This window comes from Mobula hypostoma, chromosome 24, assembly GCF_963921235.1.
Source record: "Mobula hypostoma chromosome 24, sMobHyp1.1, whole genome shotgun sequence".
NCBI classification, from domain to species: domain Eukaryota; kingdom Metazoa; phylum Chordata; class Chondrichthyes; order Myliobatiformes; family Myliobatidae; genus Mobula; species Mobula hypostoma.
This window is the reverse complement of record NC_086120.1, coordinates 18,510,281-18,538,166: the sequence shown is the minus strand read 5'-3', so window position 1 is coordinate 18,538,166 and position 27,886 is coordinate 18,510,281. Positions and strand designations below refer to the sequence as shown.

Here is a 27,886-nt window from a genome sequence, read left to right as displayed (position 1 = left end):
GACAGACTTTTACCATTGAGAGCATACTCACCAACTGCATCTCAGTGTGGTATGGCAATTGTCCCATATTGGACCACAAAGCACTCCAGCATGTGGTGAAAACTGCCCAGCGGATTATCGGCACCCAATTGCCCACCATTGAGAACATCTACTATAAACGCTGCCTGGGCAGGGCGAGAAACATTATCAGGGATGCATCTCACCCTAACCATGGACTTTTTACTCTCCTCCCATCAGGTAGGTGCTACAGGAGCCTCCACTCCCGCACCAGCAGACACAGGAAGAGCTTCTTCCCTAAGGCTGTGACCCTGCTGAACCTCACATCACAACGCTAAGCAGTATTGCATCCGTATTGTACTGTCTCAGTACTTTTATATTTGTGTGCTGTAGCACTTGTTTTATTCGCAGTTATTTTGTAAATAACACTATTCTTTGCATTTCTGGTCAGATGCTAAATGCATTTTATTGGCTTTGTATCTGTACTCGGCACAATGACAATAAAGTTGAATCTAATCTAATGTAATCATACCCTTTGATGCCCTGGCTAATCAAGAACCTATCTATCTCTGCCTTAAATACACCCAGTGACGTGGCTCTATCAGAGGGCTATAGTACAATGCAGGTGCAGTTTAAAGTGTGAATACTTCCAGGTCTTTAAAAAAAATCAGTAACTTAACCTTTGAAATTGCCCCTATTTAGAATTAGAAATCAGGTTTATTATCATTTACATTCTTAGTGGCCACTTTACTAGGAACAGCAGTGGTCTTCTCTTCCTGTAGCCCATCCCCTTCAAGGTTCGACCTCTAATGCCAGAAACGTACTGGAATCTGGCAGAAATCTCTCTCACCTTCTTTATTGTTATTTTTAATGAGGAAGCTCTTGATAGGTTTCTTCAGGGCAGGTTGGTGAGTGTTGTCATCGTGGCTCCAGGCTGGGCTGCCTTCTCTCCTATACTCCCTGTCATTGTGGTTATGGTTGTTGTGTTGATGGTTGTAATTCCTTGAGGGACTAGGGCTTCGATCATAACTCCTTGAGGGACTTGGACTTCGATTGTAGCTGTGGTCCCTGTCGGAGTACTGGTCCTGATCACTGTGTTGATAGTCCTCATGGTACAAATTTTGGTTCTGAATCCTTCGTAAATTCCTGTCAGCTGGATCATAGTCCTCATCCTCATCAGAGGCATCATCATGTGCATAGTCTGATTGATTTGAATGGTTTGAATAGAAGGATCCTCCTGGTGGTGCTGAATTAGTCACAGGGATCTGTACTTTACGAGGCCTCTTCACTGTCTTAAAAAGTAGGACATAGCTATTAGTTAGCATGAGTTCTCTCAGCATTTGGTTCAAACAACCACATTGATTATCCAAAACCAATTAGCAAGACATTAAAGAATGAAAATGTTAGGAGTCAGAACAAAGGTATTCCTGAATCTTTTATAATAGAGTTGCGAAATGAGTTATCAGGCAAGATTATTTTTGTGACTGGAATAAACTGGATCTCAGGATTAGATGCATTTTTGAGACAGACATGGGAAGGTCAAATTGCACAATAGTGTGTTGCAGTAGGTGTGGACGGGAGAACTGTTGCTTCACTGTTGTAGCCTCCCCAGTCCTTTGACCCACAATCCTCAACCTATTTACAATTTATTCCCACAGTGCATTGGCCCAATTCTTAATCTACAACTCTTCCCATTCCTTAGACCATATCTTCACTGCTAATCCTTGGCTTACTATGACTCCCAGTGCTGGTGCTCAGTGCTAATCTCACTCTGCCTGATCGGTGGCTCTTAATTTCAACCCCACAGGTCCTTGGCTCTGATTATCCATCCTCAACACAATCCCAATCCATCCAGATAATTTCCCTAAATACAACTTCTAAATCACCAAGTGAAGGTTCCAATTGGACCTAAAGACAGCAGCACCTCCCTCCCTTCCTCATCGCAGACTAAAGCCTCAGGACAACTGATATTTATAGTGAGGTGTCTGCGACCGCACCACGGTGTCTATTGACACACTTATTGTGTGTCCCTCTCAGGTGGAATTAAAAGATCCCGAAGCACTATTCAGGATAGCTCTGGTGTCCGGGATAGAATTATCATTTAATCAACACTTAAGTAGTCACCTCTATCATTGGTCTATGTGGGATCCTACCTGCTGTGTGTGAAATGCTGTCACGGTAGCGTAGTGTTTAGTGTGATGCTGTTACAGCTCGAGCTTTTGGATGCTCGGAGTTCAATTCCGGCGTCCCCTGTAAGAAAGTTTCTACATTCTTCCCATGTGCACATGGGTTTCCTCCCACAGTCCAAAGACATACCGGTTGGCAGGTTAATTGGTCATTGTAACTTGCCCTGTGATTAGACTAGGGTTAAATAAGTGGGGTGCTGGGCAGTGCAGCTCAGTGAGCCAGCACAAAAGAACATTAGCAATAGGAGCAGGAGTAGGCCATCTTTACATCAAGCCTGCTCCACCATTCAGTAAGATCATGGCTGATCTGGGCATGGACTCATCTCCACTTACCTGCCTTTTCCCCATACCCTTAATTCACCTACTCTGCAAAAATCGATCCAACCTGGTATTAAATATATTTACTGAGGTAGCCTACACTGCCTTATTGGGCAGAGAATTCCACTGATTCACCACCCTCTGGGAAAAGCAGTTCCTCCTCATCTCTGTCCTAAATCTACTCCCCCGAATCTTGAGGCTATGTCTCTTAGTTCTAGTCTCACCTATCAGTGGAAACAACTTTCCTACCTCTATCTTAACTATCCCTTCCATAATTTTATATGTTTGTGTAAGATCTCCTCTCATTCTTCTGAATTCCAGTGAATACAGTCCCAGATGACTCAATCTCTCCTCACTGTCTAACCCTCTCATCTCTGGAATTAGCCTGGAGAACCTCCTCTGCACTGTCTCCAAAGGCAGCATATCCTTCCTCAAGACAGGAGACCAGAACAGCACACAGTACTCTAGGTGTGTCCTCATCAGTGAAAGGGCCTGTTCTACGCTGTATCTCTAAATAAAATAATTAAACTAGCTGCTATATTTTCCTACAGTGAAACAGTGTCCACGTTGTGGCCGTACTTGAGTGGCTGTGAAGCATTATATTGATTTGAATATTTTTGCTCTTTTTTTCCCACTTATTTTCTTTAATTTGTTCTTTTGATGTGGTCAAAACAGGCATACCAGTATCTATTACCCATACCTGTTTCCCTGAGGGTGTTAACGCCCAACTACCTAGTTCAGACAATTAATCACTAAAGCACCATAGGTATGTCGCACCAAGTTATCGGTAGCTGGTCTGCCTCTGAAAAATCTCATAGTTCTGTCCTTGAGACATTCCAACAGCTGACATTTGCATTTTTTTCTGCAGAACAATCAGATCTATTGATTTCTTCCCACACTCTGCCATGGAAGAATTTCAATTCATAGCCTTATATCATTGTGACCCAGAGAAAACTCATATTGCAGAGACTCATTGAGTAGAGTAATCGCTCTGCCTCAGGACACACGAATTCTTTATCAGCACTCACTATGTTAGCAGACTTTCCAGAACTCTTCAGACACTGGATGGCATATGAAGAAAGTACATTTTCCATGGAAACGCCATTCACCATCACGATTCTGTCCTTTATCCTGAAAAGAGGGAACCATTCCGATTAAGCTGGAAAACATCCCTGGAGTGCAACACATCACATCATATCTTTGGGCTATTTCCTTCCACCAAACCTTTCCTCTCCTGACACCCCGATCGGGAAGCCAAATAGATTGAGGCGCATTCTGGTTATGAATACTTCCAGAAGGCAACACCCTGCACTCAGCTCAGTTTAGCTGGAACTTGATGGGGATGTGAAACAGATGGCTGATTTACAGTTCAGTGGAACTGTGTGTTATTGACTGCCCTTGCACAGTCCCATCATCTGCAAACCTGGACAGACGCACCTTAGAGCAGGAACCTGGGGTCAGTTCCTTCCCCTGAGGATGGTAGTAAAAGAAACACAGAGTTGACATATCTGGTGCTTTGCACAACCTGAAGATCCTCCCAACCTTTTTGGCTCCAACGAAGCAGTTATGAAGTCACTGTTGTAAAGCAGGACTACTGATGCCTATTTTTTGCTGTGCAAGCTCACACAATCACCAGTGCAATGACGATAAGGTACTCTGCTTTTTTGTTAGCTGAGAAATAAGCCAATTCACCAAGGAGTCTCCCCTGATAATCCTATAGGATCACAATAATCCTGTGGGAATTTTTTTATGTTGACCTGAGAGAGGTGAAATCCTCAGCTTAATACCTCATCTAATACATGAAATTTCCATCAATAAAGAATTCTTTCAGACTGTATTCATATGTCAGCCTAGATCTTTCTGCTTATGTCTTTGGAGTGGGACTCCCCACTTTTCTGCCCTAGAGGTGGAGTGCTACCAATCGGTGTACAGGTGACCTTACGGTGGCAAATATTGCTCTGATATTGCCGGGGAAAGGCCGCCAAAAAAAAGTTAAAGCTGGTACCACCCTGGCTTAAAATAGAATGCTGGAAATACTCATTAAGTCAGACAGTGTCTGTGGAAAATGTTGGTAATAGCTGGAGAATTAACACTTAAAGTCAATGTTAACATTAAGGATAGATCTTCCTTGTGTATTCTTTTTTGTATGTGATTCATGCAAGAGCACCATAACTGCCATCGTGAATGGAGACTTAATTTGCAATGGTTCTCTGTCTCATTTGATTATGTATAAACCAGGATTGTAGAGGGAAGGGACAGCCACCAACATTACTAACTTCCATCAGACCCCCAAACGCTAGTAAGGATGTGGTCTACAAATTACAAAGAGAGATAGAAACTGCATGCCAAAAAGACAACATTACAATTTTCATGGGGGATTTCAATATGCTGGTAGATTGGCAAAATCAGGCTGGTGCTGGATTTCAGGAGGAGGAGCTTCTAGGGAGATGACGAGATGGGTTTTTAGAGCAGCTCGTGCTTGAACCCACTGGGGGATCAGCTGTTCTGGATTGGGTGTTGTGCAGTGAACTAGAATAGATTAGAGAGCTCAAAGTAGAAGAACCCTAAGGAGAAAGTGATTATAATATTGAATTCACCCTGAAATTTGAGAAGGAGAAGCTAAAGTCAGATGTATCAGGATTACAGTGAAGGCAACTAAAAAAGTCATTAAGAAGGTAAAGGTAGAATACAAAAGTAAGCTAGCCAATAGCATTGAAGAGGATACAAAAAGTTTCTTCAGATACATGAAGTGTAAAAGAGAGGTGAGAGTGGATATTGGACCACTGAAACGATGCTGGAGAGAACAATGAAATAGCGGCTGAACTGAATAAACATTTTGCATCAGTCTTCACTGTGGAAGACACTAGCAGTTTGGTGGAAGTTCCAGGTGTCAGGGGTTATGAAGTGTGTGAAGTTACCATAATTAGAGAGAAGGTTCTTGGGAAACTGAAAGGTCTGAAGGTAGATATGTCATTTGGGCCAGATGGTGCACTCCCCAGGGTTCTGTAAGAGGTGGCTGAACAGATTGTGGAGGCATTAGTAATGATCTTTCAAGAATCACTAGACTCTGGAATGCTTCCGGAAGACTCAAAAATTGCAAGTATCATCCCACTTTTCAAGAAGTGAGGGAGGCAGAAGTAGGGAAACTGTAGGCCAGTTAGTCTGACCTCAGTGTCTGGGAAGATGTTGGAGTTGATTATTAAGGATGAGGTCTCAGAGCACCTGGAGGCACATGATAAAATAGGCTGTAGTCAGCATCTTTTTCTCAAGGGAAAATCTTGCCTAACAAACCTGTTGGAATTCTTTGAAGAAATAACAAGCAGGATGGACAAAGGAGAATTGGTTGATGTTGTGTACATGGATTTTCAGAAGGCCTTTGACAAGGTGCTATACATGAGGCTGCTTAACAAGCTATGAGCCCATTGTATTACAGGAAAGATTCCAGCGTGGATAAAGCAGTGTCTGATTGGCAGGAGGCAATGAGTGGGAATAAAGGGAGCCTTTTCTGGTTGGCTGGTGTTGACTAGTGGTGTTACACAAGTGTCTGTGTTGCAACCAATTCTTTTTATGCTATATGTCAATAATTAGGATAATGGAATTGATGGCTTTGTTGCAAAGTTTGCAGACGATATGGAGATAGCTGAAGTGGGAGATTGTTTTGAGAAAGTAGACAGGCTACAGAAGGAGACTGGGTAAAGAAATGGCATATGAAATATAGTGTCAGAAAGTTTATGCATATGCACTTTGGTAGAAGAATTGAAAGGGTAGACTATTTTCTAAATGGAGAGAAAACTACAAGAAAACTGAGGTGCAGAGGGACTTGGGAGTCCTTGCGCAGTATTCCCTAAAGGTTAATTTGCAGGTTGAGTCTGTAGTGAGGAAGGCAAATATAAAACTAGTATTCATTTCAAGAGGACTGCAATATAAAAGCAAGGATGTAATGTTGAGACTTTAAAAAGCACTGGTGAGCCCACTTGTGAGCGGTTTTGGGACTGTATTCACTGGAATTCAGAAGAATGAGAGGTGACCTCACTGAAGAGAGTCTAAGACCAGAGTATACAGCCTCAGAATAGAGGGGCATCCTTTTAGAACAGAGATGAGGAGGAATTTCTTTAGCTAGAGAGAAGTGAATCTGCGGAATTCTTTGCCACAGGTAGCTGTGGAGGCCAAGTCTTTATGTATATTTAAGGCAGAGGTTGATAGATTCTTGATTGGTCAGGGCATAAAGGGATACAGGGAGAAGGCAGGAGATTTGGGCTGAGAGGAAAATTGCTTCAGCCATGATGAAATGGCAGAGCAGACTCAATGGGCCAAATGGCCTCATTCTGTTCCCATATCTTATGTTCTTATGGTCCTATCATGTACATATAATTATTACCAAGAAACCCTTTTGTATTGTCTGGAATCTGCATCCCCTACCTCAACAAAACGAATTAACATTCGTTCTCTGTCACGATCTATTTATGACTCCTCATTATTATCATCATGACTAATTACACCCCAGAAGAAGCATGAATCATTCCAGCCATTTTCATCCTTCCCTTCCCCTCCAGCAACTTCTGCACATTCTGGATTGCATTTGAAATTTGCTGCTGCTGTCCCAATGTAGCACAAGGAAATAACCTGGCAGTACATGTGACCTATTACTAATAATTTAGTCAACAGGAAGAGCTTACAAACTGCTATACTGGAGCTGATATGGCAATATGGTTGGTGACTCTTATCTTAGCTTTGTGCAACATCCTATTTATTTTAATCAGTATAATCGCATGATTGCTACATCTTTATTATTCCAATAGAGGGCCCTCTTGTGTGCAAATATTAATATACAGGTAAGCATCCATTCTGAAACAGGATCTCTGACAGGAGACATTAACTCTATTTGTCTTTTTTTTCAGATACAGCCTGACCTGCTGAGTGCTTCCAGCATTTTCTGTATTTGTTACAGTTTTCCAACTTTTGCAATTTTGGGAAGATTTTTTATTTACAGGTACAGCGCTTTTCCAATCGAAGCCTTTTAGATTTGGTTTGGTTAATCCCCGATTATCATCCAGAGTCTTTTTCACTCACAGAATCTTTCCTTCAGCTGGTCCTGACGGAATGACATCCGAAACCAGAATGGCAGTCTCTCCTGTGCTGCTGTTGGGCTTGTCTCTCCCTCCAGATATCGCAATGCCATATCCTATCTTTGGATCCTGGAGCACAATGAGTTACCACACATAAGGAGACAGCATGAGAAATGTAATGAATGCTGGGAAGTTGTTCTAAAGGGGTTAAAGCTGAGGCACATTGCCAGAACAGTGTACAGAGAGATTTGAACTGGACTGAATACAATTAGCACAGTAAAGGTGAGATTTGATTAATACAATCAGAAATGAATGATAATTCACACCACTTGATTTCACACAGAGCCAATGGCAATAAATCAGGTAGATTGTCAAAAACACTATGCTGTCCATTTTGTGCAATATTCGTGATGAACTGTATCCCTGACATGGAGGGGCCAGTGTGTGTCAGTCAGTGAAGTGATCCATTGGACATCAGATTGAACTACTTGGGACCCGATGAGATTCTTGCTGGTCAGAGGGGTGAGAATCCAGAGAATCAGTTGGTGCTGGTTGAGTAACGGGAGGACAGATGCAAGCAGTGAGGGGCATCAGGATTGCAACAGGTGGATGCTGGCTTTTGGTGACCAAGAGAACCACATTCCGATCTCACAGAACTGGTCGAAGTACCGCTAGTGCAACATTTATTCTATTTTAAACTTATTTAGAGAACCAGCCCACCAAGCCACGCCGCACTTCCCTTCAGCGTAACAAGCAGACCACTGGTTAGGCTGCCCGATACAGAGGATTGATGGGCAGTCTGTGTACCTTTTGGCTGTGTGCATGTTTAACTGCATTGTGAGGGTGTTGATGTTGCACTGCCCTGATCTGAGTGTTGTAAGCTTGCTGCTACATACTTCAGCTGGGACAGTGGCATTTCAGGTCCTCCTGAGAACTGGAAGGGCCTGGAGCTTGGTGGGAACAGGACACAAAGCACTGCACTGCTTGTTTGAATATATTCCTGGTGAAGTTATCCTGGCAGTAGATCCTGTTTCAAGTGGGTGTGAGTCTGTGACTGGGATGGGGGAGGCTGACTTAGCTGGCTCACAGACTTCTGAAAACTAATATTAAAGCGTCGCTAATAACAGTGGTTTAAAGGGATGTGGTTAACATTTTTGAAGATATATTGTTCTTGTTCCTTGGACATTCAATAATCAATTTAAATAGGGGAAGGATTAATCCTTTACTGTCTCTTTCCACTGAGGATCAGGGCATACACATTATAGGTTAGCAGGGATGTAGGTGTAATCCTGCTCCCTGCAATGGATTCTCTCATTCTACTTGTGCCTGCCTGAGTTTGTCCCTGGTGCTCCAAAGTTCAAAGTAATTATTATCCAGGTACATATATGCCACCATGTACTACCCTGAGATTCTTGTGGGCATACTCAATAAATCCAATAACCATAATAGAATCAATGAAAGACCGCACCAAATTGGGCGTTCAACCAGGGCCAAAGGACAACACACTGTGCAAATACAAAAAGATAGAAGAAATAATAATAATAAATAAGCAATAAATATTGAGAACATAAGATGAGGAGTCCTTGAAAGTGAGCCCAGAGGTTGAGGAAACATTTCAGTGATGGGGCAAGTGAAATTGAGTGCAGTTATCCCCTTTAGTTCAAGAGCCTGTTGGTTGAAGGGTAATAACTGTTCCTAATCCTGGCTGTGAGAGTCCTGAGGCTCCTGCACCTTCTTCCTGATGGCAGCTCAAGAAGAGAGCATGACCTGGGTCATGGGGGTTCCTGATGATGGATGCTGCACACTTCGTGTAGATGTGCTCAATGGTGGGGAGGGTTTTATCCATGATGGACTAAATTGTATCCACTACATTTTGTAGACTTTTCCATTCAAGAGCAATGGTGTTTCCATACCAGTCTGTGATGCAACCAGTCAATATACTCTCCATCACACATCTATAGAAGTTTGTCAAAGTTTTAGATGCCATGCCAAATCTTTGCAAGCACCTAAGGAAATAATGGTGCTGCCTTGCCTTCTTCGTAATTGCCCTTACCTGCTGGGCCCACTTTCTATACACCCTCACTGTATATTGCAACTCAGGTATGTGGACAGCAAGAGGTTTGGAGGGAATTGGTTGGTGTGTGAAGAGAACGGGTTGCTGGGAAATAAGGGACTAATGTGTTTACTCTGAGAATGTCATTGACTCAATGGGCTGAATGGCCTCTTTCTGGTTTTCTTTTTTTTATTGGACTGTGTCCATTCGGGATATTAAATGTTTTGGAGGAGATTATGGTATTTTGATCCTGACAATGTTTAAATTGGTAGAGTGGTGATTTTTGATAAAGTGGATTACAGCTGTTCTATGGAAAAAGTAGTGTGGAGATGCTGATTTGGTTCCTGGTTTTGAGATTCTAGAAGAAAAGGAGAGGCAGGTTAGGATAATAAAATGAGATTTACCCGATATAACACCACTGTTTGCTGCTCCCAGATCAGAGTTTCTTCCATTTCTGGGATCTGTGAATAAAATACAGAATTATATTAACAGTACAATAAATATATACTTACTACAGATTGTTTTATTGTATCCTGGACAATCTTTTATTCCATAAAGAGGCACTGCACTGGATATGTTTCCCAGACAGTGGCTCTTGCTGAGGTATGCTGAGGTAAAATGACCAAATGATGGAGTGAACACAGACTTACGTACAGGGTACGCATCCCACACACTTACCCATGTACAAAGTACACATCCCTACTCACTGACCACTGTACAGAATGCAGATGCCACACACTGACCCATGTAGAAGGTACACATCTCACAAGCTGACAACTGTACAGGGTGCAAATCCCACACGCTGACCCATATAGAAGGTACACATCCCCACTCACTGGCCACTGTACAGAACGCAGATCCCACACACTGACCCACGTAGAAGGTATACATCCCACACACTGACCCATGTAGAAGGTATACATCCCACACACTGACCCATGTAGAAGGTACACATCCCCACTCACTGACCACTGTACAGAATGCAAATCCCACACATTTACCCATGTAGAAGGTATACATCCCACGCACTGACCCATGTAGAAGGTATACATCCCACACACTGACCCATGTAGAAGGTACACATCCCCACACACTGACCCATGGACCATGTACATATGGAACGTAGAACAGTACAGCTCTGGAACAGGCCCTTCGACCCACAATGCTGGACCAAACTACTTCAATGGCTAACGAAACTAATCTCTTCTGCCTACACAATGTCCATATTCTTCAACTTTCTTCATATTTATGGGCTTACCTAAGCGTTTCTTAAAAGTCCCTAATGTTTCTGCCTCTACTACCACCCCAGGCAGTGCATTTCTGGCACCTACCACTCTCTGTGTATAAAACTTGACCCTCACATCTCACCTTAAATGCATGCCCTCTAGTATTAGACATTTCAACCCTGGGAAACAGATACTCCTTTTCTACTCTATCTATGCCTCTCATAATCTTATAAAGCTCAATGAGATCTCCTCTCAGCTTCCACTGCTCCAGAGAAAACAACCCAAGTTTGTCCAACCCCTTGTTGTATCACATGCCCTCTAATCCAGGCAACATCCTAGTGAATCCCTCTGCACCTTCTCCAAAGCCTTGATATCCTTCCTATATTGGGGCACCAGAACTGTATGCAATATTCTAGATGTGGCCCAACTAGAGTCTTACAAAGCTGCAACTTAACTTCCTGACTTTTGAACTCAGTGCCTTGACTAATAAAGACAATCTTGCTATACACCTTCTAAACCATCCTATCAACCGGTGTAGCAATCTTCAGGGAGCTATGAACTTGGACCCCAAGATCCTTCTGCTTATTGACACTGTTAAGAGTTCTGCCCTTATCAATGTACTTTGTACTTGACGCATAACTGTGCACCACTTTATATTTGGCTGGGTTAAACTTCATCTGCCATTTCTCTGCCCATATCTGCATCTGATCTTTATCCCACTGTACTCTTTGCCAGTCTTCTACGCTATCTACAACACCACCAATTTTCACATCATCTCTAAACTCACTAACCCGCCCCCCCCCCATCTACATTTTCAGTCAGGCTATTTGTACATCACAAACAGCAGAGGTTCCAGTACAGATCACTGTGGAAGTTAGTTTAATCTACTAAATACAGTCCTCCATCTAGAATAAGTCCTTTTGACCACTATCCTCTCAGTTCTACGTGGAAGCCACTTCTGAGTCCAAGAATCCAAACAGCCAATTCACCATGGATCCCATACACCTTAATTTTCTGGATGAGCATCCCATGTCGAATGCCTTACTAAAATCCACACAGACAGTTCTACCTTCATCAATCACCCTTGTCACCTCGTCAAAAAACTTAATCAAGTTAGTGAGACATGACTTGCTCCACACAAAGCCATGATGGTTCTCCCTAATTAGGCTATGTTTTCCAAATGGTCACAAATCCTATCCCCAAGATTTCTTTCCAGTAATTTCTCTATCACTAATCTATGGTTTCCAGGATAATCCCTGGTTCCATTCTTGAATAGTTGAACAACATTAGCTATTCACCAGTGGTCCAGACCTCGCCTGTAGCTAGAAGGACACAAAGACATTGCTCAAGTCTCTGGCAATCTCTTCACTTGCCTCTCTCAATAACCTGGGGTACATCTCATGAGGCCTTGGGGACTTATCCACCTAATGCTCTTTAAGAGACCTAACACTATCTTCTCCTTTACTTCAAAATCTCCAAGCATATTAATAAACTTGCCGCTGATCTCCCTATTGTCCATTTCCTTATCCTTGGTAAATACAGATGTGAAGTACTCATTAAGAAACTCACCCACATCCAAGCAAATGTTCCCCCTTTATCCTAGAGTGGTCCTACCCTCTCCTGAGTTATGTAAAGAATGACTTTTCTTGGCCCTTCCTGGCTTTCCTAATTCCTTTCCGGAGTCCTTTTCAGGCTTCATAATAATCCTCGTTGGCTCTGCTTGATTCTAGTTTCCTAAGCTTTATACACTTTTTCTTTTTCTTCTTGACTAAATTCATCACATCTCTTGACATCTAAGATCCTCTTACCTTGCCATCCTTGTCCTTCCTTCTGACTGGAATTTACCTGTCCTATTTACAGTTCAAACATATTGACCTATGTACAGTACACATCCCCACACAATGACCCGTGTACGAAGTACACATCCCACATACTGGTAAGTTGATGGAGAAGATCCTGAGAGGCAGGATTTATGAACAGTTGGAGAGGCATAATAGATTAGGAATAGTCAACATGGCTTTGTCAAGGGCAGGTTGTGCCTTATAAGCCTGATTGAATTTTTTGAGGATGTGACTAAACACATTGATGTAGGAAGAGCAGTAGATGTAGTGTATATGGATTTCAGCAAGGCATTTGATAAGGTACCCCATGCAAAGCTTATTGAGAAAGTAAGGAGGCATGGGATCCAAGGGGACATTGCTTTGTGGATCCAGAACTGGCTTGCCCACAGAAGGCAAAGAGTGGTTGTAGATGGGTCATATTCTGCATGGAGGTTGGTCACCAGTGGAGTGCCTCAAGGATCTGTTCTGGGACCCTTACTCTTTGTGATTTTTATAAATGACCTGGATGAGGAAGTGGAGGGATGGGTTAGTAAGTTTGCTGATGACACAAAGGTTGGAGGTGTTGTGGATAGTGTGGAGGGCTGTCAGAGGTCACAGTGGGACATTGATAAGATGCAAAACTGGGCTGAGTTAGTGGCAGATGGAGTTCAACCCTGATAAGTGTGAAGTGGTTCATTTTGGTAGATCAAATATGATGGCAGAATATAGTATTAATGGTAAGACTCTTGGCAGTGTGGAGGATCAGAGGGATCTTGGGGTCTGAGTCCATAGGACACTCAAAGCTGCTGCGCAGGTTGACTCTGTGGTTAAGCGTACGGTGTATTGGACTTCATCAATCGTGGAATGAATTTAGGAGCTGAGGGGTAATGTTGCAGCTATATAGGACCCTGGTCAGACCCCACTTGGAGTACTGTGCTCAGTTCTGGTCGCCTCACTACAGGAAGGATGTGGAAGCCATAGAAAGGGTGCAGAGGAGATTTACAAGGATGTTGCCTGGATTGGGGAGCATGCCTTATGAGAATAGGTTGAGTGAACTCAGCCTTTTCTCTTTGGAGTGACGGAGGATGAGAGGTGACCTGATAGAGGTGTACAAGATGATGAGAGGCATTGATTGTGTGGATAGTCTGAGGCTTTTTCCCAGGGCTGAAATGGCTAGCACGAGAGGACACAGGTTTAAGGTGCTGTGGAGTAGGTACAGAGGGGATGTCAGGGGAAAGTTTTTTTACTCAGAGTGGTGAGTGCGTGGAATGGGCTGCCGGCAACGGAGGTGGAGGCGGATACAATAGGGTCTTTTAAGAGACTTTTAGATAGGTACATGGAGCTTAGTAAAATAGAGGGCTATAGGTAAGCCTAGTAATTTCTAAGGTAGGGACATGTTCGGCACAACTTTGTGGGCCGAAGGGCCTGTATTGTGCTGTAGGTTTTTTGTGTTTCTATGTTTCTACATCATACATTTACATAATAATAGCAATACATTAAAAATTAGCTAAAATTAATAGGTTGAAGTGAAACCGAATAGCTGCGACATCTTTCTTTCTAACATTGTTATGTGGTACAGGTAGAGAAAGCTACTGGCCTCCTTCTTCAAAGATAATGAATCCCAAGGGGAGTAATCTATCTCCCAATCAATATTATTCAGTCAGAGCTTTTCATTTTCAGAGTGTTCTTACAAGGTTGAAGCTGTAATTGCCTGTCCAGCAGCAACATCTTTGTTTTGTGCACTCCGTTTCAGTATCTGCAAAATCTAACACTGCCCAAAATCTGAAATCAGTTTGTTCAACATTTTATGTAAACTCAAGGTAAATTTATTATCAAAGTACATGTATGTCACAATATACTATCCTGAGGTTCATTTTCTTGTGGGCATTCTCTGTAAGTACAACAAACCACAACAGAATCAATGAAAAGCTACACACAAACAATGATAGACAAACAACCAATGTGCAAAAGAAGACAAACTATGCAGATACAAAAAAAGACAAATAATAATGATAAATGAATAGGGGATGAATAATATTGAGAAGATGAGGTGGAGGAACTCAGCATTTTGTGTGTATTGCTTTGATTTCCAGCACCTGCAGATTTTCTCTTGGTTGTGGAATCAGTTCAGAGTTGAGGTGAGTGAAGCCATCCTCGGCGTTCAGGAGTCTGATGGTTCAAGGGTAATAACTTTTCCTGAAACTGGTGATGTGGGCCCTAAGGCTCCTGTACCCCTTTCCCAATGGCTGCACTGAGAAGAGAGCAGAGCCTGGACAGTGGGGGTCCGTGATAATGGATGCTGATTTCATGTGGCAGTGCTACTTGTAGATAAGCTCAGTGGTGGGGAGAGCTTTGCCTGTGATATATCCACTACTCTTTGGAGGCATTTCCGTTCATGGGCATTGGTGTTTCCATACCAGGTGGTGATACAACCCATCACAATATTCTCCACTGTGCATCTAGGGAGAAGTTTGTCAAAGTTTGATATGACATGTTGAATCAGCACAAACTTATAAGGAAGTAGAGGTGCTGATGTGCCAAAGGAATTAAAGTTATTGACCCTCTCCACATCTGATCCCCTGATACTGATCGGCTCACGGACCTTTGGTTTTCTTCTCCTGCACTCAGCAATCAGCTCTTTGGTTTTGCTGACGTTGTGTGAGAGGTTGTTGTTGTGACACCATTCAACTATACTTTCAATCTCCCTCCCGTATTCCAATTCCCTGCCATCTTTGATTCAGGCAACATTGCTGTCATCAGCAAACTTGAATGTGGCATTGGAGCTGTACTTAGCTAGAGAATTGTAAGTATCAAGCAGGTAGCGCAGGTGGCTAAGCACAGAGTCTTGCGATAGTATGCATTTGTCTGTGATAACTGTGTGTGTGTGTGTGTGTGTGTGTGTGTGTGTGTGTGTGTGTGTGTGTGTGTGTGTGTGAGAGAGAGAGAGAGAGAGAGAGAGATATATAGCTGTAGATGTGTATGGTGCTTTGTGCATACGTGTATGGCTGTGTGTGCTCACAAGATTGTGCGTGAGATGGGGAAAGTTCAAAAGGTATCTACAGGGCAAATTATATTATACCAAAAGTGAGTAGATGCCTGGAAATTGTGGAAGAAGACACAATAGCAATGTTTAAAGGACATATAGACTGGAACATGAACAGGCAGGAAATGGAGATTAGGTTTAGGTTGGCAAATCAGTCAGCACAGAGGTTATAGGCCAAAAGGCCTGTGCATGTGCTGTACCATTCTATATTTATCTTTTTATTGAACTAGCAGACATTTGGAAACAAGGTGTCAATGGCTGTTGGAGTTTTGCAGGAGGCAGGGCTTTGTCATGCATCAGCTGGAGCACAGCTATCACATAGTGGTTGCTCCACTGAAACCCTGAGGTTTCAAGGCTTGGAATAATGTGGCTCTGGGACTAGTAGGAGGACGGCATGCACCTTGTGGGTTGCATTCATTCCAGTTATGAAGGTTAACTGCTATCCTGGCTACCAATCAAAAGTTCAAAGTAAATGTATTATCAAAGTACATATACAGTGCCTATAAAAAAGTATTCAACCCCCCCACCCTTGGAAGTTTTCATGTTTTATTGTTTTACAACATTGAATCACAGTGGATTTAATTTGGCTTTTTTGACACTGATCAACAGAAAAAGAGTCTTCCATGTCAAAGTGAAAACAGATTTCTACAAAGTGATCTAAATTAATTACAAACATAAAACACAAAATAATTGATTGCATGAGTATTCGTCCCTTTCAAATCAGTATTCAGTAGATTCACCTTTGGCAGCAATTAGATTAGATTAGATTAGGTTCAATTTTACTGTCATTTGTGCTGAGTACAGATACAAAGCCAATGAAATGCATTTAGCATCTGACCAGAAATGCAAAGAATAGTGTTATTTACAAAATAACTGCAAATAAAAAGTGCTACAGCACACAAATATAAAAATACTGAGACAGTACAATACAGATGCAATACTGCTTAGCACTATTAAGAGAGGTTCAGCAGTGTCAGCAATTACAGCCTTGCGTCTTTATGGTTAGGACTCTGCCAGGTTTGAACATCTGGACACTGCAATCTTTCCCCATTCTTCTTTACAAAACAGCTCAAGCTCTCTCAAGTTGCATGGGAGTTGTGAGTGAACAGTTTTTCAAGTTCAGCCACAAATTCTCAATTGGATTGAGGTCTGGACTCTGACTTGGCCACTCCAGGACATTAACTTTGTTGTTTTTAAGCCATTCCTGTGTAGCTTTGGCTTTATGCTTGGGGTCATTGTTGGAAAACAAATCTTCTTCCAAGTTGCAGTTTTCTTGCAGACTGAATCAGGTTTTCCTCCAGGATTTCCCTGTGTTTTGCTGCATTCATTTTACCCTCTACCTTCACAAGCCTTCCAGGGCCTGCTGCAGTGAAGCAGCCCCACAACATGATGCAGCCACCACCGTGCTTCATGGTAGGGATGCTGTGTTTTTGATCACGTGCATAGATTTAGTCTGATGGCCAAAACACTCAATTTTGGTCTCATCAGACCATAGAGTCTTCTTTCAGCTGACTTCAGAATCTCCCACAGTCTCTGTCATCTCAGCCACTGAAGCTTATAACTTCTCCAGTGTTGTCATAGGTCTCTTGATGGCCTCCTTCACTAGTCACTCAATTTCTGAGGATGGCCTGCTCTAGGCAAATCTACAGCTATGCCATATTCTTTCCATTTCTCGATGATTGACTTAACTGTACTCCAATGGATATTCAGTGACTTGGACATTTTCTTGTATCCATCTCCTGACTTGTGTGCTTTTCAGTAATCTTTTCATGGAGTTGCTTGGAGTGTTCTTTTGTCTTCGTGGTGTAGTTTTTGCCAGGATACTAACTCGACCTTCCAGATACAGGTGTGTTTTTACTACAATCAATTGAAACACCTTGATTGCACATAGTGATCTCCATTTAACTAATACATGACTTCTAAAACCAATTGGTTGCACCTGTAATGATTTGGTGTGTCACATTAAAGGGGGGGGGGTGAATACTTATGCAATCAGTTATTGTGTTTTATATTTGTAATTAATTTAGATCACTTTGTAGAGATCTGTTTTCACTTTGACACAAAAGAGTCTTTTTCTGTCGATCAGTGTCAAGAAAGCCAAATTAAATCCACTGTGATTCAATGTTGTAAAGTAATATAACATGAAAACTTCCAAGGGGGTGAATAGTTTTTAATCAACACTGTATGTCACCAAATCCAACCCTGAGATCACAGTAAATACAAGTAACACAATTGAATCAATGAGGACCACACCCAACAGGATGGACAACAACCAATGTGCAAAGAAAACCAAGCTGTGCAAATACCAAAAAAAAATTAAATAAGCAATAAATATCTAGAGTATGAGATGAAGAGTCCGCAAAAGTGAGCCCCAATTCAGTTGGAAGGGTTCAGTCATGGGGCAAGTGAAGTTAAGTACAATCATCCCCTCTCCTTCAAGAGGCTGATGGTTGAGGGGTAGTAACTGTTCCTGAACCTGGTGGTGTGGGTCCTGAGGCTCCTAATGGCTGCAGCAAGATGAGAGCATGGCCTGGTTGGTAAGGGTTCTTGATGATGGATGCTGCTTTCCTGCAACAGTGCTCCATGTAGTTGTGATCAATGGTAGGGAGGGCTTTACCCATGATAGATTGGGCCTTATCCCACTACTTTTTGTAGGCTTTTCTATCAAGGGCATTGATGATTCCATACTAGTCCATGATGCAACCATTCAATATACTCTGTTCCATACATGTATAGAAGTTTATCAAAGCTTTCGATGACATCTGAATCTTCACAGACCTCTGTGGCAACTGGCTATGTAGCAGTCCCAAGAATGTGGAAGTTGTTTTTTTCTGTACTGTACCCTGAGTGGCTCAGTGGGTAAGTATACACCTCAAAAGGATAGATGTCAGCTCTCTGCAGAGTTGCTTCATACAGCCAGATACAGCCCAAATACAGAGTCCTGTGTGAGTATTGGACAAGTAATCCAGGCCAGCAAATATGTTCTCCAGTCATCCTTTACCAACAGTTGAAGGATATATTTCATTGTAACTTATAGTCGTTATGCCTACATTGTACTACTGCCACAAAACCACAAATTTCATGACTAACGTCAGTGACAATAAACCTGATTCTGATTCTATAGCTGATTCAGAATCCCATTGTAATTAAATATGTCCAATTGACTTTTGTGCTCTAATCACAGAATGTTTTCTGTACCTGGGCCAGAAGTCAACAGAGTGAAAGACAAGGTTATCTACGCTCGGTTGCCACTTGTACTTTTGCTCGTTAACCCAAATATCTAATCAGCCAATTGTGTGGCAGCAACTCAAAACATGCAGACATGGCCAAGATGTTCATTTCTTCAATTGTTGTTCAGACTGAACATTAGAACAGGAAAGAAGTATAACCTAAATGACTTTGACTGCGGAATGTTTGTTGGTGCCAGACAGAATGGTTTGAATATCTCAGAAACTGCTCAGAAAGAACAGTCTTTAGAGTTTACAGAAAAACAAAACAAAACATCAAGTGAGTGGGAGTTCTGTGGGCAAAAATGCCTTGTGAGTGAGGGAGGTCAGAGGAGAGTGGTCAGACAAGGTGACAGTAACTCAAATAACCATGCATTACAACAGCGGTATGTGGAAGAGCATCTTTGAATGCACAACACATTGAACCCTGAAGTGGATGGGCTACAGCAGCAGAAGACCATGACCATGAACAGGAGGTATCTAATAAAGTGGCCACTGAGTGGGTAATTCCTTGGTGTTGGGAAGCTTTTGTGTTTCATTTTAATCTGTTCACAATCTGGAAAACATACTCTATACCAAGGTAAACTTGTACTGTGACACAACAGCCATACAAAAACATTTCTCAGATGATTACTCTAGTTGGTGATAACCAGTTCAAAACTGCCGGTGCTGTACGTACACAGTATATCCGTCTGGGAGACTGTTCCCTCACGAAAAGAAGGTGCACTTAATTCAGATACAAAACTGCAACTTCTAGAAACATGAAATAAGTAAAGAAAATGCTTCAAATATTCAATACGCCAGTCAACATCTGTAGAAAGAGAAACAGCATTGACATTTCATGTTGGAACTGTTATACCTCCGATTTGCATTATCTGATTTGATATCCAAACTCAATGAAAATCACCAGGTTGGCAGATGACACCAAACTGGAAGAGGTGGTGGAATCAGTGGTCAGAGAATGTGGAATGAATTAGGTCAAACATAGTGGAAAAAGAAATTTAACAGAGAGGAAAGGCAGGTATTACACAATATTGATGGCTTGGGTAGCTTATAAATGGTACTGAAGCTGCTTAGGATAAAGCCAAGCAACACCTTGGAGATTCTAAGTATGCCCAAACAAGGAAGAATTTTGATCAAAAATAATGGAACATATTGATGAATTACATGATCAAAATTGTATAACGAGCAAACTGTGTATCAGATATTCAGCTGGAATATAGAGTCCTAAGATGGTCACCTAGAAATAAAAGAGAGCTTTAAACTCTAGAATCTGTAGACAGCAGTACCAGGCTGACCCTTAAGAACTCTGGTCTCCAGTCTAGAATGAGTCAACTTTGAGATGGTCTTTTAGACAGATGCAATCCAACACAACACTCACGTACACGTAAATGGCCGAAGAGACAATGTCACTAGCGACTCCACATTACTGCTTGAAGAAATGATAGATTCAACAGTAAATTTCAAAACTGAATTGCTTTACTGTATGTGCATGAAAAGCAAAGGCAGGAAGGCGGTGGAGAAAGAAGAGTAGAGTGGGAAAAATTGGGTGGCTCGTTTAGAGAGACGGCACAGGACTGTGAGCTGTAAGACAGTGGGAGGATTCTTTGACCCCATGAAAGATAAAAAATATTGATCAACATGAGAACTTAGGTTGGGGCTGAACTCATCAGAAAGTGTGTGGCAAGCAAGTGCAACTATTTATTGGTTCTTGGAAACTTAAGGAAGATTTCAAAACTGCAAAATCTGATTGAAAAGCATTATGAGAACGTCAGTAAAATGTGTTCCTGTGAATGGGGAGTGGTGTCCTGTCATTACAACAAAAATGAATAAAGAACACTTTCACTCCTCCTAGGAATCGATGACATTATAGCAATGATTCAGGAATCAAAACAACGCTGTATTTGAGATCCCTTGATTGATTGATTGATTCATTTAGTGATACGGCACATAGAAGGCCCTTCTGGCCCTTTGAACTACACTACCCCAGCAACCCCACAATCTCGATCAACCCTATCCTAATAATGGGACACTGACCAGTTAACTTATCTGCTGCATCTTTGGACTGTGGGAGGAAACCAGAGCACCCAGGGAAACTCACGCATTCTACGGGGGGGGGGGGGGACATGCAGAAACTTTTTACAGAACGGCGTTGGAATCGAACTCCGATCTCTGGAACACCCTGAGCTCTAACAGCGTCGCACTAACCGCTACGTGACTGTTGGGCCTGTTGATGGCTCAACGTTTAAGGGCTTGAGGGGCTTCATTTGTTAGTTGCTGTTTAGGAATGAGCTAGGGTCAACAGGATGTGTGTGCTGCATCGTTGATCTTGGAAAGAAACATCTAGGTTGCAGATGTTCTTTGGTCTCAACTGAAAATGGTCTGTTTGACCGGTAGGAGTAAGATGTTAGGACCTGTGGAGTTGATCTTCAGTAAGGGTCAGCTCTCGCAACAGAAGAGAAAAAAAGACAGAAACATACAGAGATTTCCATGATACATGAGGATCACGTGTGTCCTTTGTATCACAGCATCCTGGTTAACCCCTTCCATACCGGATGCAGTGATTCAGATTGACGGTTTGCTATACACTGTCAGGATAGATCTATAGAGTCTCTCAAAAGCAGAGGTGGAGGAGTATGCCTCATGATCAACTCTTCTTGGTGCATGAACATATCAGTGCTGTCCCAATTCTGCTCACCAGACCTGGAATATCTAGCAGTTAAGTGCCGTCCATTTTACCTACCACGGGAGATCTCCGGGATCATTTTGGTAGCGGTATATATTCCGCCTCAGGCCAATGTCAATCAGGCTTTAGATGATCTGAACAATGGGATCAAAATGCACGAAACAGCGCACCCTAACGCCCTCACCATCATTTTGGGGATTTTAACCAGGCCAGTCTGAAAGAATCACAAAGCAATTACCATCAACAGATAACTTGCAATACCAGAGGAAACAATACACTGGACCATTGCTACACCACCATCAAGAATGTCTACATGCTATTCCACGCTCTCACTTCAGGAAGTCTGATCACCTGGCAGTACTTCTACTCTCTGAGTATAGGCAGAGACTGAAGACCGCAGCATCAGTGGTGAAGACCAAGAAGGTATGGACAAGGGAAGCACAGGATCTCCTACATGACTGCTTTGAATCAGTGGACTGGACTGTATTCAGGGATTCATCTTCGAATCTGGATGAGTGTGCTGCAGTTGTTACTGACTTCATTAAAACCAGTGTGGATGAGTGTGTGCCTACAAAGACCTACTGTACATTCCCAAATAAAAAGCACTGGATGAACCAGGAGGCATGTCATCTTCTGAAGACTAGATCTGTGGCATTCAAGTCTGGCAACCCAGGCCTGTACCAGAAAACCAGGTATGATTTGCGGAGGACTATTTCAAGGGCGAAGAGACAATTTCAAATGAGCTTGGAGGCAACATCGGATGCACGCCAACTCTGGCAGAGCTTGCAAGACATTTTACTTCCTACAAAGTGAAACCCAATAGCATGAATGGCAGCAATGCTTCACTACCAGATGAACTCAACGCCTTCTATGCCCACTTTGAAAGGGAGAATATAGATACAGCTGTGAAGATCCCTGCTGTACCTGGTGACTCTGTGATCTCTGTCTCAAGAGGCTGATGTTAGGCTGTCTTTAAAGAGGATGAACCCTCGCAGGGTGAAAAGTCCCGAAGGAGTACCTGGTAAAGCTCTGAAAACCTGTGCCAACCAACTAGCGGGAGTTTTCAAGGACATTTTCAACCTCTCACTGCTATGGGCAGAAGTTCCCACCTGTTTCAAAAAGGCAACAATTACACCAGTGCCTAAGAAGAATAATCTGAGCTGCCTTAATGACTATCGCCCAGTAGCACTCACATCGACCGTGATGAAATGCTTTGAGAGGTTGATCATTACTAGACTGAACTCCTGCCTCAGCAAAGACCTGGACTAATTGCAATTTGTGTATCACCACAATAGGTCAACCGCAGCTGCAATCCCAATGGCTCTTCACATGGCCTTAGACCATCTGGACAATACAAACGTCTATGTCAGGATGCTGTCATCCAACTATAGCTCAGCATTTAACACCATCATTCCCACAGTCCTGATTGAGAAGTTACAGAACCTGGGCCTCTGTATCTCCCTCTGCAATTGGATCCTTGACTTCCTAACTGGAAGACCACAATCTGTGCAGATTGGTGATAATATCTCCTCCTCACTAATGATCAACACTGGTGCACCTCAGGGATGTGTGCTTAGCCCACTGCTCTACTCTCTCTATACCCATGACTCTGTGGCTAGGCATGGCTACAAATAGGATCTCTATATTTGCTGATGATACAACCATTATTGGTAGAATCTCAGATGGTGACGAGAGGGTGTACAGGAACAAGATATGCCAACTAGTGGAGTGGTGTCGCAGCAACAACCTTACACTCAACATCAGTAAGATGAAAGAGCTGATTGTGGACTTCAGGAAGGGTAAGACGAAGGAAAACACCAATCCTCATAGAGGGATCAGAAGTGGAGAGAGTGAGCAGTTTTAAGTTCCTGGGTGTGAAGATCTCTGAGGACCTAACCGGTTATAAAGAAGGCAAGACAGTGACTATACTTCATTAGGAGTTTGAAGACATTTGGTATGTCAACAAATACACTCAAAAACTTCTACAGATGTACCATGGAGAGCATTCTGACAGGCTGCATCATTGTCTGGTATGAGGGGGAGGGGAACTACTGCACAGGACCGAAAGAAGCTGCAGAGGGCTGTAAATTTAGTCAGCTCCATCTTGGGTACTAGCCTACAAAGTACCCAGGACATTTTCAAGGAGTGGTGTCTCAGAAAGGCAGCATCCATTATTAAGGACCTCCAGCACCCAGGGCATGCCTTTTTCTCACTGTTAACATCAGACAGGAGGTACAGAAGCCTGAAGGCACACACTCAGCGATTCAGGAACAGCTTCTTCCCCTCTGCCATCCGTTTCCTAAGTGGGTATTGAACCCATGAACACTACCTCACTTCTTTAAATATACAATTATTTCTGTTTTTTGCATGATTTTATTCTATTCAATATATGTACACTGTAAACTGATTTATTTATTATTTTTTTCTTCTTCTATATTATGTATTGCATTGAATTGCGGCTGCTAGTTAACAAATTTTATGACGCATGCCGGTGATAATAAACCTGATTCTGATTTACAATCTCACGACATTATTAATTATTTCTGAAAGACATTACTTATTAATGAAAGCAGTTTACACACAGCACAAGAATAACAAGATAAATTAACAGAGAGTGGTGTGTGCTTGGAATGTGCTGCTAAGGATGGTGGAAGCAAATATGAGAGCAGCATTCAAGAGGCTCTTTGATAGACTCATGAATGTGCAGGGAATGGAGGGACACGGCCATGGTGCAGGCAGAAGGGAGTAGTTTAATTTGTATTTAATGACTATTTTAATTAGTTCAGCACAGCATTGTGGGACAAAGGGCCTGTTTCTGTGCTGTACGGTTCCAAGTTCTATAAATGATCTCCCTGAAGGGGAACAACTGTTTTTAAAAAAAGGGAAGTTGAAGGAAGGTTTGAAACCATTGCTTTCCCTCCTACTTCCTCTTAATCTTAGAACCTCTAATAGAGGAAGGACTGTCAAAAACCGTGGTCTAGATCTGGACTTGAAACTCGAGGAACGCTGATTGATGATATAGGAAACAATTTGCATTTGCATGAGAAGCTTCAATGCAGCAAAAAATTTTGAGGTATTTCTTGATGGAGCAGCACATGGTGAAAGAGGGTTTTAATGCTGATAAAATGGAGGCAGCAGAAAGGAATAGGAGTGGCACAGGAACAGAGAAGGAGCTGTGCCAGACGCTGTGAAAGCACCAATGAAGGCTTCAGTGGACCGGTAGTTATGGAAGAGATCCTATGTTGGTTCACAGAGTGAGCCAACACAGGTCCATGAGACTGACTGTGGAATGAGATCCACATAGTGGAGCTTTGAGTGTGTTCAAGTCTAGCTGATCCCAAACTTGGCCATCACGATAAGGTGAATTCAGGCTTCATTGGCAGTAACAGAGGAGGTCATTCATGGCTGACTTCTTTCTCTGATGAACGTTTAGGTGTCCGGGTAAGAGTTAAAAATCGAATGACTTCAGTCTGGGGTAATCGCCAGTGATTGCACAGTACAGAAAGAGGACTGTTGTCAGTGTCAGGCAGTACAGCTGCTCTGCCCTCTTTATATAAGTGCACAGTTATTAAGCACATAACACTGCACAGTCAATTCTCACAGATGGTGTTGTACATTGTGTGCTCAGTTCCGTTGCCATGGATGAAGACCGTCTTTGTAAATCTTCTTAATTACCTTTATTGTATTTATCATTTTTAAATACCACTGAGCTGATTGTATCTCTTTCTTGCTGCGTGTCTCACTGATCATCTGGACTGACCCAAATTACATTTTTCAACCATTCATATCTTTTGTTTCTGATTTATTTATACAGTATTCCATGTCTTAAAATTTGGAACATTTAAGCAATATCAAGTTGAGGGGGTTTAGGGCAAGAAGTAGACATTATAAATCAATTAACCAGTTTCCATCAAATGTGCCAGGTTTGGTTAAATCTGTGTTAGATAGAGAATAAAGCTCTTTCTACTCAGCTCTGTTAAATTTCTTCCCTTTTCCATCCTATGAACCTAACGATGGCATGATTGATGGCCATTGTTTCATCTGGTTGAAAAATCACCAGGCTGACCCATTTGGCATTGATGAACATAGCTCAGGCTAACCTAGTCTTCACCCAACATAGAGTGTGCAGGCCATCTGCTTTAACATAAAAGAATCATTTCGGGCAGCTTTTATTGATCCTCAAATGCACAGATGGTCCTATGTTCAAAGTTCGAAGTTCAAAGCAAATTTATGGTCAATGTATGTATGTTACCAGATACTACCTTCAGATTCATTTTCTTTCAGGCATTCACAGCAAAACATAGTTATACAATAAAATCAATGAAAAACTACACACAAAGACTGATGAACAACCAATGTGCAAAGGAAGACAAACTGTGCAAATAAAAAAATAAGAATATAAATAATACTGAGAACGTGAGCTATAGAGTCCTTGAAAGTCAGCTCATAGTTTGTGGGATCCATTCAGAGTTGAAGTGAGTGAAGTTACCTATGATGGTTCAGGAGCCTGATGATTTTAGGGTAAAAACTGTTCCTGAACCTGTTGATGTGGGGCCTAAGGCTCCTGTCCCTCCTACCCAAAGGCAGCAGTGAGAAGAGAGAGCACAACCTGGATGGCAGGGTCCTCGAGGACGGATACTGCTTTCTTGCGGTAGTGCTCCTTGTGAATGTGCTCAATGGTGGGGAAGGCTTTGACTGTGACGGATATTTCCAATCATTGGATTTCCAGTGATGCAACCAGTCAGGATAATCTCAACTGTGCATCTTTATAAATTTGTCAAAGTTTTACATGACATGCCAAATTTGTGCAAACCTATAAGACTTTCGGGGTGTTGTTGTGCCTTCTTTGTGAAGGAACTTATGTGCTGGTCCCAGGACAAATCCTCTTATATGATAACGTCAAGGAATTTAAAGTTACTAACCCTCTCCACCTTCAATCCCCTAATTAGGAATACCTCATACACCTCCAGTTTCTTCCTCCCGTTGTCAATAATCAATTCTTTGCTTTTGCTGACGTTGAATGAGAGATTGTTGCTGTGGAACCACTCAACCAGATTTTCAGTTTCCCTCCTATATTCATCACCGCCTTTGATTCGTCCAACAACAGTGTTGTTGTCAGCAAACTTAAATATGGCGTTGGAGCTGTACTTAACCTTACCATCATAAGTAGGGGAGGGGGGCTAAGCAAGCAGCCTTCTGGTGCACCTGTGCTGATGGTGATTGTGGAGAGAGGAGTTGATATGCTTCATCGTCAACCTCTCAAAGCACTTCATCACCGTAGATCTCAGTGCTACTAGACACTGGTCTTTGAGGGAGATTACCACATCCTTCTTGGGCACTGGTATGATTGACGCTTGCTTGAAGAAGGAAGGAGCCCCAGACTGCTGAAGTGAGAGGTTGGAGATGTCAGTTGACTAGCGCAGGTCCTCAGTACTCAGCCAGAAACACCACCTGAACCAGATGCTTTTCATGGGTTTAACCCTTCCGGAGGATGCTTTCACACGGGTCTCAGAGACAGAAATCACAGGGTCATCCGGAGCTGTAGGAGTTCCTGTAGCTCTATGTTCAGCCAAAGCAAGCGTAAAAAGTATTTACTGTTATTTACCCCTCGATCGTGACCCCACTAAGGAGCACCAGGCCATTGTCTCCCACACCATCACCGACTTTATCTGCTCAGGGGATCTCCCATCCACTGCTACCAACCTTATAGTTCCCACACCCCGCACTTCCCGTTTCTACCTCCTACCCAAGATCCACAAACCTGCCTGTCCTGGCCGACCTATTGTCTCAGCTTGCTCCTGCCCCACCGAACTCGTTTCTGCATACCTCGACACGGTTTTATCCCCCCTTGTTCAATCCCTTCCGACCTATGTTCGTGACACTTCTCATGCTCTTAAACTTTTCGATGATTTTAAGTTCCCTGGCCCCCACCGCTTTATTTTCACCATGGATGTCCAGTCCTTATATACTTCCATCCCCCATCAGGAAGGTCTCAAAGCTCTACGCTTCTTTCTGGATTCCAGACCTAATCAGTTCCCCTCTACCACCACTCTGCTCCGTCTAGCGGAATTAGTCCTTACTCTTAATAATTTCTCCTTTGGCTCCTCCCACTTCCTCCAAACTAAAGGTGTAGCTATGGACACCCGTATGGGTCCTAGCTATGCCTGCCTTTTTGTTGGGTTTGTGGAACAATCTATGTTCCGTGCCTATTCTGGTATCTGTCCCCCACTTTTCCTTCGCTACATCGATGACTGCATTGGCGCT

At 42.6% G+C, this 27,886-nt stretch overlaps 1 protein-coding gene across 2 annotated transcripts in view; it reads right to left on the bottom strand.

The window, feature by feature from the left end:
- The window catches only part of LOC134337524 (tight junction protein ZO-3-like), a 117,496-nt gene that overhangs the window by 48,233 nt on the left and 41,377 nt on the right, over positions 1-27,886 (bottom strand). For both annotated transcript variants that reach the window (XM_063032611.1, XM_063032610.1), the window contains exons 2-5: positions 10,025-10,081; positions 7,572-7,696; positions 3,530-3,632; positions 848-1,289 (exon numbers count right to left, since the gene is read on the bottom strand). In XM_063032611.1, coding sequence (XP_062888681.1) covers positions 848-1,289; positions 3,530-3,632; positions 7,572-7,696; positions 10,025-10,072 — 718 coding nt within the window. In that variant the 5' untranslated portion in view covers positions 10,073-10,081. The remainder of the gene's footprint in view (positions 1-847; positions 1,290-3,529; positions 3,633-7,571; positions 7,697-10,024; positions 10,082-27,886) is intronic.